The sequence below is a fragment of the Blennius ocellaris genome, assembly GCF_963422515.1.
Source record: "Blennius ocellaris genome assembly, chromosome: 17".
In the NCBI taxonomy this organism is placed as follows: Eukaryota; Metazoa; Chordata; class Actinopteri; order Blenniiformes; family Blenniidae; genus Blennius; species Blennius ocellaris.
Genome location: NC_137666.1, coordinates 362,562 through 373,651, shown reverse-complemented (window position 1 = coordinate 373,651; position 11,090 = coordinate 362,562). Strand labels below are relative to the sequence as shown.

The 11,090-nt window shown below is 48.7% G+C and overlaps 1 protein-coding gene across 3 annotated transcripts in view; it reads right to left on the bottom strand.

The window, feature by feature from the left end:
• Positions 1-4,584: 4,584 nt before the first annotated feature.
• mapkbp1 (mitogen-activated protein kinase binding protein 1) overlaps positions 4,585-11,090 on the bottom strand; it is a 16,726-nt gene continuing 10,220 nt past the window's right edge. The window contains exons 20-30 of one of the 3 annotated variants that reach the window (XM_080513439.1): positions 10,880-11,019; positions 10,268-10,305; positions 9,984-10,154; positions 9,785-9,904; positions 9,576-9,700; positions 9,367-9,494; positions 9,106-9,273; positions 7,858-7,933; positions 6,411-7,708; positions 6,216-6,301; positions 4,585-6,089 (exon numbers count right to left, since the gene is read on the bottom strand). In XM_080513439.1, coding sequence (XP_080369565.1) covers positions 5,841-6,089; positions 6,216-6,301; positions 6,411-7,708; positions 7,858-7,933; positions 9,106-9,273; positions 9,367-9,494; positions 9,576-9,700; positions 9,785-9,904; positions 9,984-10,154; positions 10,268-10,305; positions 10,880-11,019 — 2,599 coding nt within the window. In that variant the 3' untranslated portion in view covers positions 4,585-5,840. Of the gene's footprint in view, positions 6,090-6,215; positions 6,302-6,410; positions 7,709-7,857; positions 7,934-9,105; positions 9,495-9,575; positions 9,701-9,784; positions 9,905-9,983; positions 10,155-10,267; positions 10,306-10,879; positions 11,020-11,090 lie in introns of all 3 variants that reach the window. The other 2 variants (XM_080513438.1, XM_080513440.1) reach the window with 2 other exon arrangements.

The window sequence follows — 11,090 nt, the reverse complement described above, 5'->3', positions numbered from 1 at the left end:
CCAATCAGTTACTATTTCCTCAGTTCTATGAAAGAGATTTATTCCACTTGCTTTGATCTTTTTCACTTTGTTCATGTTTCAGACCTGAACTCTGAACTCATGAAAGTCAACACAACTGAGAATCTGCAACACAACCTGAACACAGGTAGACACACACTGAACACAACTCAACAACAATGAACACAGACACACAACTAATCTGGATAAATAATAACACACTTTGTGTTCAGAGCTGCAGGTCAGACTGAGAGACAACGAGAAACACGTGGAGGAACTGAACACACTGAACACAGGTAACACAACATTCACACACTTCCTGTTTCTAGCAGATCCATGAAATCAAGATTTATTTCACTTTGTTCATGTTTCAGACCTGAACTCTGAACTCATGAAGCTGCAGATGAAAGTCAACACAACTGAGAGTCTGCAACACAACCTGAACACAGGTAGACAACAGCAAACAGCGAACAGACACAATTCCATCCATTCCAGAAAACTTTGTTCAGTATGACATGAAACATGAGAAGTTTGTGTTTTTCACCAAATGACTTGTTTACTTTGTTCATGTTTCAGATCTGAACTCTGAACTCATGAAGTTGCACATGAAAGTCAACACAACTGAGAGTCTGCAACACAACCTGAACACAGGTAGACACACACTGAACACAACTCAACTACAATGAACACAGACACACAACTAATCTGGATAAATAACAACACAGTTTGTTCAGAGCTGCAGGTCAGACTGAGAGACAACGAGAAACACCTGGAGGAGCTGAACACACTGAACACAGGTAACACAACAACACACCTACTGTAAATACAAACAAGTCGTCCTGTTTCCAGCAGTTGGATTCATTTCCTTTGTTCATGTTTCAGATCTGAACTCTGAACTCATGAAGCTGCACATGAAAGTCAACACAACTGAGAGTCTGCAACACAACCTGAACACAGGTAGACACACACTGAACACAACTCAACAACTAGAATGAAACTGGATGCAGATAAATAATAACAACACACTTTGTGTTCAGAGCTGCAGGTCAGACTGAGAGACAACAAGAAACACGTGGAGGAACTGAACACACTGAACACAGGTAACACAACATTCACACACTTCCTGTTTCTAGCAGATCCATGAAATCAAGATTTATTTCACTTTGTTCATGTTTCAGACCTGAACTCTGAACTCATGAAGCTGCAGATGAAAGTCAACATAACTGAGAGTCTGCAACCCAACCTGAACACAGGTAGACACACACTGAACACAACTCAACTACAATGAAACTGGATGCAGATAAATAATAACAACACACTTTGTGTTCAGAGCTGCAGGTCAGACTGAGAGACAATGAGAAACACCTGGAGGAGCTGAACACACTGAACACAGGTAACACAACACCACACATACAAATAACACACACATAAAGGTAAAATAGTAAACAAAGGCAACACAACACAAATGACTTACGTTGTTTTTCGTTCCACTGAAATTCTGTTTCCAGTTCAGTGACTTTGTTCATGTTTCAGACCTGAACTCTGAACTCATGAAGCTGCAGATGAAAGTCAACACAACTGAGAATCTGCAACACAACCTGAACACAGGTAGACACACACTGAACACAACTCAACTACAATGAAACTGGATACAGATAAATAATAACAACACACTTTGTGTTCAGAGCTGCAGGTCAGACTGAGAGACAACGAGAAACACGTGGAGGAGCTGAACACACTGAACACAGGTAACACAATATTCACTCACAAAGGTAATCTATTACATTGTTTTTCTTCCTTCCAATCAGTTACTATTTCCTCAGTTCTATGAAAGAGATTTATTCCACTTGCTTTGATCTTTTTCCCTTTGTTCATGTTTCAGACCTGAACTCTGAACTCATGAAGCTGCAGATGAAAGTCAACACAACTGAGAATCTGCAACACAACCTGAACACAGGTAGACACACACTGAACACAACTCAACAACAATGAACACAGACACACAACTAATCTGGATAAATAATAACACTTTGTGTTCAGAGCTGCAGGTCAGACTGAGAGACAACGAGAAACACGTGGAGGAGCTGAACACACTGAACACAGGTAACACAACACAAATGACTTACGTTGTTTTTCATGCCACTGAAATTCTGCTTCCAGTTGTTCTTGTGATTCGTTTTACTTTGTTCATGTTTCAGACCTGAACTCTGAACTCATGAAGCTGCACATGAAAGTCAACACAACTGAGAGTCTGCAACACAACCTGAACACAGGTAGACAACAACAAACAAAAAACAACAGACAAAATTCCATCCATTCCAGAAAACTTTGTTCAGTATAACATGAAGTTTGTGTTTTTCTCCAAATGACTTGTTTCACTTTGTTTATGTTTCAGATCTGAACACTGAACTCATGAAGCTGCAGATGAAAGTCAACACAACTGAGAATCTGCAACACAACCTGAACACAGGTAGACACACACTGAACACAACTCAACTGGAATGAAACTGGATGCAGATAAATAACAACACACTTTGTGTTCAGAGCTGCAGGTCAGACTGAGAGACAACGAGAAACACGTGGAGGAGCTGAACACACTGAACACAGGTAACACAACATTCACACATACAAATAACAGACACATAAAGGTAAAATAGTAAACAAAGGCAACACAACACAAATGACTTACGTTGTTTTTCGTTCCACTGAAATTCTGTTTCCAGTTGTTCTTGTGATTCGTTTTACTTTGTTCATGTTTCAGACCTGAACTCTGAACTCATGAAGCTGCAGATGAAAGTCAACACAACTGAGAGTCTGCAACACAACCTGAACACAGGTAGACACACACTGAACACAGACACACAATGATAATGGATAAATAATAACACTTTGTGTTCAGAGCTGCAGGTCAGATTGAGAGACAACAAGAAACACGTGGAGGAGCTGAACACACTGAACACAGGTAACACAATATTCACTCACTTCCTGTTTCTAGCAGATCCATGAAATCAAGATTTATTTCACTTTGTTCATGTTTCAGACCTGAACTCTGAACTCATGAAGCTGCACATGAAAGTCAACACAACTGAGAATCTGCAACACAACCTGAACACAGGTAGACAACAACAACAACAACAAACAGCGAGCAGACAAAATTCCATCCATTCCAGAAAACTTTGTTCAGTATGACATGAAACATGAGAATTTTGTGTTTTTCCCCAAATGAATTGTTTACTTTGTTCATGTTTCAGATCTGAACTCTGAACTCATGAAGCTGCACATGAAAGTCAACACAACTGAGAGTCTGCAACACAACCTGAACACAGGTAGACACACACTGAAAACAACTCAACTACAATGAAACTGGATGCAGATAAATAACAACACACTTTGTGTTCAGAGCTGCAGGTCAGACTGAGAGACAACGAGAAACACGTGGAGGAGCTGAACACACTGAACACAGGTAACACAATATTGACTCACAAAGGTAATCTATTACATTGTTTTTCTTCCTTCCAATCAGTTACTATTTCCTCAGTTCTATGAGATTTATTCCACTTGCTTTGATCTTTTTCACTTTGTTGATGTTTCAGACCTGAACTCTGAACTCATGAAGCTGCAGATGAAAGTCAACACAACTGAGAGTCTGCAACACAACCTGAACACAGGTAACACAACAACACATAAATAAAGGTAAAATAGTAAAACAACACAAACGACTTACGTTGTTTTTCATTCCACTGAAATTCTGTTTCCAGTTCAGTGACTTTGTTCATGTTTCAGACCTGAACACTGAACTCATGAAGCTGCAGATGAAAGTCAACACAACTGAGAGTCTGCAACCCAACCTGAACACAGGTAGACACACACTGAACACAGTATCAACCCAACGACCTACGACCCTCGTCACATGGTAATGAACCGTGTCCCCCAGATGACCTGAAGGTGGCGTTCTCAGCCGGTCTGACCGATTCAGGCGCCGTCGGACCGTTCGACCAGGAGACGACGCTCATCTTCTCCAAGACCTTCACCAACGTGGGCGGAGCCTACGACCCGACGTCAGGTAGAGCCCGGTTCCGTGGCCGCTGCGAGTTCATTTCAGGAGACGAACACAAACAGACCCCCTGACCCGACGTCGTCTTTCCAGGCGTGTTCACGGCGCCGGTCGGCGGCGTCTACTTCTTCAGCTTCACGGTGGCGGATTACCTGAAAGGCTACATGGGCCTGCACCTGTACCGCAACGAGCAGCCCGTCGTCTTCAGCCTGGACCTCAACGACCACGGCGGCTACGCCTCCGCCACCACCGCCGTGTCGCTGCGGCTGGACCGCGGCGACGGCGTGCGCCTCAGCCTGCCCGCCTCCTACCGCCTCTACGACGACTCCAGGAACTTCAGCATCTTCTCGGGCTTCCTGCTGTTCGCCGCGTGAGCGCCGGCGCCCCTCGCGGCCGCCGGAGCGTCCGCACGCCGTTTGAGAAGGTCGGTCGGGAATTCGGCAGCCGAGAACCGAACGCCGCCAACTCAAGAGAACCAACCGGCGCCGCCAGTATCGCTCACAAATCAACAGTTCAGATCGTGAAGAGGAGGAAACAAAGTATAACTTTATTAAACGTGACAATAAAAACATCCAGAGTGACCTCTGACCCGTGTTCCCACAAATCTAGCGGCCGCGTCAGAATGTACAGTGAAGACGACATGCTAGCAGCGCAGACGTCTTCCCCCTAAAAAAAAAAAAAAGACGACGACTCAGCACTTTTTACACAAACAGGTGTGTCAAGTCAAGATTCTCGCGGTGAAGAAAGTCGGAATGGCCTCGGAAAACAAGCGATTCAGTCACAGAGGAACAGTCTTTTAAAAAACACATCCGATAAAAAAAACACCTCAAAAAGACGAGGAGGAGGAGTTTAAGAAACAAAATGGCTTCAGGTCCTTCATCGGTGAGGAAGAGGAGGAATGGCCCGAAGTAAAACAGTGACGACGAAGAGGAAAAAGTCTTTTAACACTTAAATAAAAGTGACAGCGAAAAGACGTTTGGTGTCGTTTCGCCCTGGAATTAGAAAGGTAATAAATAAAAGTGGTACATTCCGTGAAGGTGGAATCAGGATCAGCCGCTAGCGCGCTAACCGCTAACGCTAGAGCCGCTGAACGTAAACACAAATACTCTTTTGCCGTCGGAGCCTCCGGGCGACTCGCCGCTTCGGTTCCGTGTCTTTTAAAACTTCTCAGTGTTTGATATGAAGATTCATCGTCATCCTATTAGTTCTACCTTTATAGATCTAACTTCATCAGTTTCGTTCAAATTTGGGGCAGAAAAATCAAACGGAGCCGGGGTTTTTTTTTTTTTTTTTTTTTTTCGGAGCCTGAAAACGTTTCAGTTAATCAAAAGTGAAGATGAAAAATAAAAGTCTTTGAAAACCGTAGATATTGCCATACAAGTGTGGTGTTTTATCATTACAGTGATTGTGAAGTGGTTCGCTCCGTCACCTCCGTACAGGAACCCCCGTTTGATTCCAGGATCTCCTCCAGTGAGTGTGTGTGTGTGTGTGTGTGTGTGTGTGTGTGTGTGTGTGACTGACCCCGTCAGGCTCCGCCCCCCCCTGTGAACCCAGTCATTAGGCTCCGCCCCCTGTGAGCTCCACAGGTTTAACCGATTGAATATTTAGCAACTTGATTTTTGAAAAATTCTCTTAATCTGATATAAAAAAAAAAAAGTTCTCAGGAAGTAAAAAGTGGATAAAAATCTTTTTGTTTGGCTGCTTTGAGTTGAAAGTGAGGAGCAGCAGGAGGAAACGTTCTCAGTTCAGTCTGTGGTGGAGGAGGAGGTGGAGGTGGAGGAGGAGGAGATCAGGAGGAGGAGGAGGTGTTGATGCGTCGGTGAACGGCCTGCAGCAGCAGGAGACTGTACTCCTCCAGCAGCGCCGCCGTCTTCACCTCCCCCACCCCCCCCACACCTCCACCCTCCTCTCCCAGCATGCTGGTGGTGCCGAGTGGCAGTGAGTCCAGCTCCGCCCTCATGGCCAGGAAGGCGTCTGATAGGAGGAGAGACATCTGCCGCTGGTCGGAGGTGGAGTCGTCGAGGGAAGCGCCGCTGACCTGGAGGAGGAGGAGGAGGAGGAGGAGCAGGAGGAGGAGGAGGAGGAGGAGGAGCAGGAGGAGGCGGAGTTATGCGCGGGCCAATCAGAGGCAGAGTTTTCCTGCTCGTGGTCGGACTGAACTCACCTTCCTGTACAGGTGTGTGGCTCTCTGGAAGCAGCGCTGCAGCTCATTGGCCGCCGCGCGGCAGTTCTCCACACTGATTGGCTCGTCTGCAGAGACAGAGGCAAGGTCACCGAGAAGCTCAAGCAAGGTCGTCCGTACAAAATGATGATGAGGTGACAAATGAAGAGGAGGAGGAGGAGGAGTGGCAGTTCTCACCCGTCGCCACCAGGGGGCCGGGGAGCGAAGACGAGGGGCGGAGCCACAGAGGAGACGGGATGAAGGGATGAAGGAGAGAAGGAAGAGGAGGAGAGTCCGAACCTGCGTCGTCTGCGTCCCCCGCGCTTCCTGCAGGACTCTGAGGCTCCGCCCCCTCCTGCTGCTGCTGGTGGTGGTGGGGGGGCGGCAGGGGGGAGACGGACACCGGAGGGGGACGGCCCGGCGCCGAGGAAGACGAGGACGCGGCGGCGGCCGGCTTGGAGGAAGGCGAGAAGGAAGCCAGCGAGGGTTTGTCGGGGAGCGGCCGGCTGCTGCCGGGGACACGGGCCTGGAGGCTGCGGGGGGGAGGGGCCGCCTGGTTGGCATGGCTACCCAGAGACGCCAACGAGGACGCCAGGACGGGGACCACGGCGGCGTGAGGGGGCGTGGCCAGAGCTGGACCGGAGGGCGCCACGGCGACAAGGGGCGAGGGAGTCTCTTTGACCTGAGAGGGGGCGGTCGCCCCCGACGACAATGGCGGCGGTGGCGGTGGCGCGGGGTCGTCCGGCGATTCGTTGAGGCCGTCGCCCACGGAGACGGAGCGAGACATCTTGGCCATGGAGCTGGCGGTGGGACTCATGTAGGAGCGAGACGGCGTGGAGGACAGGGACGACGACTTCCGCGCCGCCGCCGCCGCCACTTCCTGCTGCGGGGAGGCGGGGCTTGGCCTCGGAGTGGGCGGGGCCACGGACGGGGGCCGCCTGGGCGAGGAGGGGAGGGTGGTGGGGCGCTGAAGGGGGAGGAGCATCTGAGGGGGGAGGAGCATCTGAGGGGGGACCTCCCGAGACGGACGGGGGGCGGACTGGAAGACCGGAGAGTCGCCGGACTCGCTCAGCAGACTCTGGACCGACTGGGTCTTGCGGAGGCCGGAGGCGGAGCCAAGGTACGAGGAGGCGGGGCCAAGGTACGAGGACGCGGGGCCAAGGTGCGAGGCGGCGGCCCGGGGGGCGGGGCCAAGGACCCTCCTGGACTCCACCGCCGCTGGAGCCTTCTTCTTCAGCAGAGTCTCACCAGAACTCTGGTTCACCTCCGGGTTCTGGTCCTGGTGCTGGTTCTGGTCCTGGTCCTGGTTCTGGTCCTGGTTCTGGTGTGGAGGGTGCTGGGCCTGGTCCTGAGGAGCCTGGTCCTGGTCCTGGTCCTCCTTCCAGGACACCCTCCTCTCCTGAGTCAGAGGTCGAACTTCAGAGACCAAGAGGCGGGTCTTCGTCTCGGCTCCGCCTCCTCCGCCGCTCCGCGAGGGGAGGGGCAACACGGTACGACTGGGTGGACACACACACACACACACACACACACACACACACACACACACACACACACACACACACACACGTAGTTGTAGTGTAGTTGTTGTGCAGTTATAGTGTACTTGTTGTAGTTGTGTAGTAGTTGTGTAGTTGTTGTGTAGAACCTGGTGTTCTTGGACAGGAACCTGGAGGAGATGCTCAGACTCTCGGTGGAGCTGTGTGACATCCTGCTTGGACTTCCTGTTGACAAACACATGAGCCATTTGAGCTGTTTCCATGACAACGTAAACATCAACATGGTTGAAATGTAACGCTTGAATATTTAACAAAGGATCAGTTACTTTCAACCTTAGTTTATTATTATTCTGTAAGTTTTTCGAATCGCTTCTACTCTGGCAACCTTCACCGTTCAAATATCGAATCGTACAACTTTTTTGGCACTTTGTGGCTAAGTTCTAGCTTTTTGAAATCTCGTCAACTTTTTGAAATATTTCAACTTTTGTGCAACCTTTTTCCAATGTTAGCGAATGTTAACTCTTTTTCAACTGTTCCAACTTTTTGAAACTTGTTCAACTTTTTCAACTTTTTTCTACTTTTTCAACTGTTTGACACTTTTTCAACTTTTTTAACTTTTTGAAACTTGTGCAACTTTTTGACACTTTTTCAAATGACACTTTTTCAACTGTTTGACACTTCCCACTTTTTCAGCTTTGACACTTTTTCAACTGTTCGACACTTTTTCAACTGTTCCAACTTTTTTCAACTTTTTTCAACTGTTTGAACTTTTTGAAACTTTCATCTTTTTCAACTTTCTCAACTTTTTTCAACTTTTTCAACTGTTTGACACTTTTTTTTAACTGTTGGACACTTTTTTTAACTGTTGGACACTTTTTCCACTTTTTCAACTGTTTGACACTTTTTTAACTGTTTGATACTTTTTGAAACTTTCAAATTACACTTTTTTTTAAAACTTTTTTCAACTGTTTGATACTTTTTCAACTGTTTTAACTTTTTGAAACTGACACTTTTTCAAATGACACTTTTTCAACTTTTTCAACTGTTTGAACTTTTTGAAACTTGTGACACTTTTTGAAACTTTCATCTTTTTCAACTTTCTCAACTTTTTTCAACTTTTTCAACTGTGGACACTTTTTTAACTGTTGGACACTTTTTCAACTGTTTGAGAATTTTTCCACTTTTTCCACCAGAGACAGGCAGGGCAAAGCATTACAGTCTACCTGCTGCAGGCAGGCAGGAAAAAGCGTTACAGTTTGCCAGCAGCATTCACACTATCATGCATTTGCCGCGGGAAATGCAGATCATCTAGTTTATGTTTGTGTTGCTGGTTTCTCATTATGTTGCATTGCTGGTTGTTGCTGGTTGTGTCGCTAGTTGTGTTGCTGGTTGCGTACCTGAAGGCGAGAGCTCAGCCAGCGTGACGAAGTTCTCCTTGAGGAAGGCCTCCTGGTCGGGGGTCTCGGGGACGGGGTGGGAGGTGCTGATCCCTGCTCCTCCTCCTCGTCCTCCGTCTTCGTCCTCCTCAGACGAGTTCCCGTCCAGAGGCTCCGTCTGCTCCCAGGCTGCAGAGACCAGGAGACGCAGTGAGGTGAGCTTCCCGTCCATCTCCCTAGGCTCCTCCCCTTGACTCCTCCCCCCTGACTCCGCCCACTCACCGTCTCCTGCCGGTCTGTCTGGACTGGACAGTCTGGAGCTGAACCCCAGTGAGCAGCCGCTGTCCGGACTGGGTTTGTCCTGACGTCCATCTGAAGCCGTGGGACTCGCCTCCTTCACCTGGAACTCACTGACAGGACGCCGGGGTTTTAGTGGGCGTGGCCTCGTGTGTGGGCGTAGCCTCGCGTGTTGACGAGGCGGCTGGTCTTACCCTCCGGCCAGGCTCATTCTGTCCTCCCATTGGTCAGGATACAGCACCGCCACTTCCCTGTCGGGGCTCTGATTGGCCAGCTGGATGAAGTCTGGCCTCTGATTGGTTCTCGCCTCGTCCTCCACCTGGACGGTCCAATGAGGACATAAACCACCTGGAACCCCAGTCACATGACCACATTTGTGTTTGTGTGTATGTTAGAGTGTGACCTGCAGACTGATGGTGCTCCCCAGCTGTTGATTGGTCCTGTGAAGCCCCGCCTCCCCACCATGACTCCTCCCTCTCGGATGGCAGTGGGCGGCACTAACATCCTGGGGGCGTGTCTTTCCCTGGGTGGGCGGGGCAGAGTTTAGCAGGTGGTAGAATTGAGAGTGTTTTCTTGCGAGAGCGCAGCTCTCCTCTCCTCACCTCCTCCTGCTGCGCCTCCTGCTGCGCCTCCTCCTGCTGCTCCTCCTGCCCGTCGGGCCGGTACGAATCCAGCAGCCGCAGGTCCAGCATGGACTTCACCATCATCAGGCCGTCGGCGTTGCCGGTCTTCCGGGACCAGCGGCGGCGAGGGAGTCGGCCCGCCGGCGCCCCCTGAGGGTAGGAGGAGACGAGCGGCTTCAGAGACATGGCTCATGTTTACACACACACACACACACACACACACAGACACACACAGTTACAAAGTTACAGGCCACGCCCCTCACCTTTGTCTTGTCAGCGTCGTTCGTCTGCTGCGACTCGACTGAGGAACAAACAGATTAAACACATTTAAACGTCACTACATCACCTAAAACACAGTTCAGGGGAAAATATGTTGTTTGTTCAAACTTTTCTATTGTTTTTCACCGAGAGTGAAGATTATTGTCGTCAGACGCCGTTTGAGTTTTATGGAAGAGGATTAGGGCCACTGTGGAAAAAAACCCTGAGTTCTGACTTTTTTTCTCAGAATTCCAACTTTTTTTCTCAGAATTCAGACTTTTTTTTTAAACTTTAGTTTAAAAGTCGGAATTCTGAGTTTAAAATCAGAATTCTGAGTTTAAAATCAGAATTCTGAGAAAAAAAGTCAGAACTCAGGGTCTCGTCCGTAGATAAAATTTGTATAAAAAAAAAAAAATCGCCAACAACTGCAGAAAAATGCCTCCATACAGAGCAGATGAGAGGCGCCTCATGGACGAGATGGAAGGAGATCAGCTTCTGTTGCCACGGAGACGCCGAGATCAAAGACGACGTTCTCCTCTGGGATCCTCCAGTTTTCATCTCACAGTTTCACATTTTTCAACCCTGAGACGTTTGCAAGTGAAACCATGGCGACGCACCTGTCTCCTCCTCCGCGGGGCCCGGTGTGACCATATAAGGTGAGCGGAGCTCCTCCTGCTCCTGCTCCTCCTCCTCGTCCTCCTCCTCTTCATCCTTGTCGCTGTCGGACGACATGGCGACGACGCGCGGCGACGCGTTACTGCGGAAACGAGACAAAACCATCCGACCGACCGGCTTCACGTCATCCTCGTCGCTAAATATTAACAATCC